Source organism: Eptatretus burgeri, chromosome 5 (genome assembly GCF_056783735.1).
Source record: "Eptatretus burgeri isolate ZD-2024b chromosome 5, Ebu_testis_v1, whole genome shotgun sequence".
In the NCBI taxonomy this organism is placed as follows: domain Eukaryota; kingdom Metazoa; phylum Chordata; class Myxini; order Myxiniformes; family Myxinidae; genus Eptatretus; species Eptatretus burgeri.
Window position 1 is genome coordinate 29,031,239 of NC_140965.1, and position 6,000 is coordinate 29,037,238.

Genomic DNA, 6,000 nt, shown 5'->3' on the forward strand with positions numbered 1-6,000 from the left:
GCCGAAAGAAGAAGAAGAAGATATATATTACACAACCACAGAACATTCACCAGATGATCATAATCAACAAGAATAAAAGACTTTTATTTGCTGACAGGGTGAAGACCAAGCATTCCCTTGAAACTATTACGGCATTTGATAACAAACGTTTAAAAGCTTTACACCACCCTGGGACCAAACGTCAACAAGAAAGTAAAATTAGAAACGATGAACAATAAAACTTACAAAATTTAAAGTGAGCTACGAATGATTAAAGACTCATTTCTTCCTTCCACTAATGTGGCTTCAATTCCCACAGTTGGCTAGATCCACCGGTCATGTGTGTTCTGGTCATTCTCTCCCCGACCTCCCTGCCCGGGTTCCGGTCATCTCCCCTCCGTGCCCGGGTTCCGGTCATCTCCCCTCCGTGCCCGGGTTCCGGTCATCTCCCCTCCGTGCCCGGGTTCCGGTCATCTCCCCGCCCTGCCCGGGTTCCGGTCATCTCCCCTCCCTGCCCGGGTTCCGGTCATCTCCCCTCCCTGCCCGGGTTCCGGTCATCTCCCCTCCCTGCCCGGGTTCCGGTCATCTCCCCTCCGTGCCCGGGTTCCGGTCATCTCCCCTCCGTGCCCGGGTTCCGGTCATCTCCCCTCCCTGCCCGGGTTCCGGTCATCTCCCCTCCCTGCCCGGGTTCCGGTCATCTCCCCTCCCTGCCCGGGTTCCGGTCATCTCCCCTCCCTGCCCGGGTTCCGGTCATCTCCCCTCCCTGCCCGGGTTCCGGTCATCTCCCCTCCCTGCCCGGGTTCCGGTCATCTCCCCTCCCTGCCCGGGTTCCGGTCATCTCCCCTCCCTGCCCGGGTTCCGGTCATCTCCCCTCCCTGCCCGGGTTCCGGTCATCTCCCCTCCCTGCCCGGGTTCCGGTCATCTCCCCTCCCTGCCCGGGTTCCGGTCATCTCCCCTCCGTGCCCGGGCTCCGGTCATCATATTTTCTCACGAGACACAAGGACACTGCATTTGATCGATTGAACAAGATATTTACCAACGACCTCTAACTCCATACGACGGACGGAGCTCCACCGAGTTAATGCTCAGGAGATTTGCATTGACGTTTCATGAGATGGATATTGTCATCAATTAAAAAAAAAAAAAAATTGCTGAATGGGAAAAAAAAAATCATTAACAATACAGGATCCGAAAAGAACCCTGAAAGACAAAAAAAACGACGCCAAAACCACGAAACCTTCACCCACAATAATAAATCGGCACGTAATTAAAATAAATAAATAAATAAGCAGCACATGGATGGACGGACCGCAGTTGCCGATATACAGTATCGTGAGGTGAATGCAACCGCTGTGGCCTAACTCACTGAAATAGACACGATAGTCGAGATCGTTTTCTCTCCCTCTCTTCTCAACCTGGAACATGGTGAATGAAGCCCGTGGATTCGCCGCTAAATGCAACTTTAAAACCTTCAGGTCTGCGCAGCTCGACAACTCGAGGGATTGGATTTTCCTCAACGTGCAAAGGACGCGACGTGCGACACAGTGCGCAAGCGCCATATCGTCGTTGACGTCACTTATGTGCTCTAAACATGACGTAATGACGCAGAGCAGCGATCCCTCACACGCACAATTACGTCACGAATAATTTTAACTTTCGAGAGACGCTCCAGTTTCAGTAGAAACTATTTTCTCAAAATAAACTGTGGAGAAAGTTATAAAGTTACAGCTTGCACGATATTTTTTGATTTTTCCATTTAATATTAATATGATTATCGAACATGATGCCGTCAGTACGATTTAATTAAATCTTTGTACTTCCAGGGCCGTCGACGAACCATCAACACCTGGTTATTCACACATTGAGCGTTGCCACAATCCGGTCTTCACAGGATACGTTAAGCCGGCTGTTTCTTCTGCTAGGATTTGATGTTAAAGATCCGAAGTTGCTTCATTTCCTCCACCACGGAAGTGAGTGGAGGTTATGTTTTCACCTCTGTCTCTGCACCATATCTCAAAAAAGACAGGTTCTTGGCAGAGGAGTGAGGGGAGAGGGGCAGGATTTCTGTGGGAGGGGGGAGGGGCAGGATTTCTGTGGGAGGGGGAGGGGCAGGATTTCTGTGGGAGGGGGAGGGGCAGGATTTCTGTGGGAGGGGAAGGGGGCAGGATTTCTGTGGGAGGGGAAGGGGGCAGGATTTCTGTGGGAGGGGGCGGGAGGCAGGATTTCTGTGGGAGGGGGCGGGAGGCAGGATTTCTGTGGGAGGGGGCGGGAGGCGGGATTTCTGTGGGAGGGGGCGGGGGGCAGGATTTCTGTGGGAGGCGGCGGGAGGCAGGATTTCTGTGGGAGGGGCGGGAGGCAGGATTTCTGTGGGAGGGGGGGGGAGGCAGGATTTCTGTGGGAGGGGGCGGGAGGCAGGATTTCTGTGGGAGGGGGCGGGAGGCAGGATTTCTGTGGGAGGGGGCGGGAGGCAGGATTTCTGTGGGAGGGGCGGGGGCAGGATTTCTGTGGGAGGGGCGGGGGCAGGATTTCTGTGGGAGGGGGCAGGATTTCTGTGGGAGGGGGAGGGGCAGGATTTCGGTGGGAGGGGAAGGGGGCAGGATTTCTGTGGGAGGGGCAGGAGGCAGGATTTCTGTGGGAGGGGGGCAGGATTTCTGTGGGAGGGGGAGCAGGATTTCTGTGGGAGGGGCGGGGGCAGGATTTCTGTGGGAGGGGTCGGGGGCAGGATTTCTGTGGGAGGGGAAGGGGGCAGGATTTCTGTGGGAGGGGGCGGGAGGCAGGATTTCTGTGGGAGGGGGAGCAGGATTTCTGTGGGAGGGGCGGGGCAGGATTTCTGTGGGAGGGGCGGGGGCAGGATTTCTGTGGGAGGGGTGGGGGCAGGATTTCTGTGGGAGGGAGGGGGAGGGGAAGGATTTCTGTGCCAGGGAGGAGGGCAGGATTTCTGTGAGGGGAGGGGAGGGGCAGGATTTCTGTCAGGGGAGGGGAGGGCAGGATTTTTGTGGGGGAGGGGAGGGGCAGGATTTTTGTGGGGGAGGGGTGGGGGCAGGATTTTTGTGGGGGAGGGGGGCAGGATTTCTGTGGGGGAGTGGGAGGGCAGGATTTTTGTGGGGGAGGGGAGGGGCAGGATTTTTGTGGGGCGAGGGGTGGGGGCAGGTTTTCTGTGGAGGGGAGGGGCAGGATTTATGTGAGGGGAGGGGCAGGATTTCTGTGAGGTGGAGGGGCAGGATTTCTGTGAGGGGGGAGGGGGAAGACTACCTGTGAGGAGGGAGGTGAAGCAGAATATCTGTGAAGGTACCCTGTTGCAAAAAGGGCACCTGTGTGCACATCTCAGCTTCGATATATGTATTGTAACTAATTTGACGATTGCAGCATCTCACTGTGTGCAGTAATCTTATGTAAATAAATTCAGGGAACCAGAAAAAAAGGATCGAGAATTTGAGACTTTGTACCTGATTCGTTGAAACCAGGTTCAGTGTAATGCAGGTTTATTACATTGAGACACTCGTGTTTCTTACAAATTTCAATACTTGTATAACCACAACTTTCAGTACTCGGCGTCGACATTGTGCCCACATCGCCTGCTCATTGAAACACATTACTTATGATCATTCTCTGAGGTTGTTTTGCACCAAACATATTCACAATTTCCTCGATGTTTACTTCCATATCATGGTGGGCATGGAAGAGAGCGAGCCCGGTCATGCGGCCTTCACCCATGGTCGAGCGGAGATGCGTCTTCAATAGATGTAACTCGCTGTTTTCTCTTTTAACCTCACAAGATGTCATACTGATTGTGCACAGAATCTTGAGCATCTTGTGTATGTTATCGTGGCCAACATCTCTGCTCATTACTCCAGATGTGTATTTCGGACAATCTGGCACTCCAGGGACTCCTCCACCTCAAAGCCCACATCTCAACCTCAGCCTGAACTTCAGTCTCTCTCGTTTTGAGGTTCTAGTATTTGGTCATTTTATTGATTTCTACACATTATTTAAACCCAAATCGCTGGGTACTGAGACCTCAATTAGCAACACTGTCTTTTCGTTTTTGTTCCTGAGAATGATGTCTGGTCGCAAGGCTTTGTTTTTTTATGGTCACGTTCAATGGGATCATCAGGTCGCACGTGAGCATGATGTCCTTATTTTCAATGATTGCCCTTGATTCATGTTTCCATGAGTTTTCTGCAACTGGGATGTTGAATTTTTTGCAGATATGTCATGAATCACTTTGCATACTTTATTGTGCTGTTGTGTGTAAAGTTGTTCTGATAATAATTTTTTGCATCCCAAAAGCAGGTGACTCGTACTTTGTGTTTCTGTGTTGCAGAACCTACATTTGCCCATCTTACTCAGTCCCGCTATCCTCTATATTATTTCTGTTAACGTCTGCGCGTAATTTGATATTTCTCCTCCGAAACTGCTGGATGGATTGTCGCCACTTTTGGCATGCAGGTGCTCTGTGGTCTAATGAACAGCATGGGCTCTGTGAGATCACGCCAGACTTTCAGGTTTGGGAATTTTGGGCTATTTTCTAATTTTTACATTCGTTTGCATGGCGACGTGTGATGTCACCGCAAAAAAGCATAATGACGTCATGACATCATCGGTCATTCGCTAACGTCGTTACATCTGTCGTCGACAGACCGTCACCGCTGAGAGGCATAATGCCACTCCGAGAAAACAGCGTCTGCAATGTAAAACCCTCTTCTTCACATGCTGACTACCTCAGAAGGTGCATTTGACACAAAAAATGTAACAAGAAACACTGTATATGAAGAAATTCGATAAATCACATTGTGAACACTGGAATTATTGACGTCATAATGAACCGTCACTTTCGAAACTTCGTGCAGAGCGTGGGTTTGGCTAATCGTTTTTAATCCATTGGTGTAGTATCCTTGATCTTGGGCATTTATTATTATTCATTCTCCGTCCCAGTTGAGGTGACCTCCTGTTAACCATTCTAATGAGCCTTCTTTGTCGATCACAACTCGGTCCAATTATCTTTATATTTTTCTACTCTTTTGTCATTCTCCAAGTTGTTGGTGTATATGTGTTGATATTTTGTTTTGTTGGTTCACGAGCACCAGCCAGTGACTTCTATATTCGTTATGTCTGTGTGTCTGTCTGTCCAGAGCATAACTCCGTGCACTTTTGATCCGATCTTGATGAAACGTGGTTATGTGTTCGATATCAATGTCGAGTTGTGTTTTCCTGGATGAGGGCATACTACGCCCGTTGTGGGTGGAGCCACGCCCAAAAAATAGCCATTTTTAGGGGGTAGTCGGATTAAAAATCTATCTTCTCCAAGTAAAGGGAATTGACCGAATGGAATGGATTCTTCGGTATTTGAATAGCAAAATTAATTATCTAAAACTTGTCGTTGTCCGATTTTTCATTTTCATCCCAAGGTCAAAGTCACAAACTTAGAAAATTGCGAATTTTGACATAAAAATCATACGACCGCCCAAACTTTGAGAGCGAGGATGAAAATATTTTTTATGCATAATCTTGAGGTCATTCCCCACCTTAAGTCTTGAAACCATTTTGCTCTATCTCGAACACCTTGCCTGTGGCGCCCCCTTCAAGTTTGTTTTTACGCTGATTTCATCAAAGTATGGATAATCCGAGGAGTGCGAAATGCCATATAGCCAAAATGACATAAAAATTGTTCCTGGAATGTTCCAGAGGAAGTTTTGCACCAATGGTCATAATCCTTGACCTTTGACCTTTAAAGGCCACAAAGGTCAAATTTTCAAAGTTGTGGGAATCGAGCCGGGTTTTTGACCTTCTTCGACGAACTAACTCCAATAAGCTATAGCACGTATCCTGTTTCCTTATTTAAATGTCGACAACATTGTTTTGTGACCTTTAAATGTTATGCAAAGGTCAAATTTTTAAAGATGTTGAACGAAACCGGGTTTTCGAAATTTTGCAGCTAATAACCGTCACCTGTACCACATCATGTTGATCATTTTTATAACTTGGTCAAAAATTATCGCATTGTCTCATCCTTGACTTCTG

At 48.9% G+C, this 6,000-nt stretch overlaps 1 protein-coding gene across 1 annotated transcript in view; it reads right to left on the reverse strand.

Annotated features, from left to right (window-relative positions):
* Positions 1-1,576, reverse strand: part of LOC147026139 (inorganic pyrophosphatase 2, mitochondrial-like) — a 74,322-nt gene extending 72,746 nt beyond the window's left edge. The window contains exon 1 of the mRNA XM_085881249.1: positions 1,346-1,576. Coding sequence (XP_085737375.1) covers positions 1,346-1,538 — 193 coding nt within the window. The 5' untranslated portion in view covers positions 1,539-1,576. The remainder of the gene's footprint in view (positions 1-1,345) is intronic.
* Between the last annotated feature and the right edge of the window lie 4,424 nt (positions 1,577-6,000).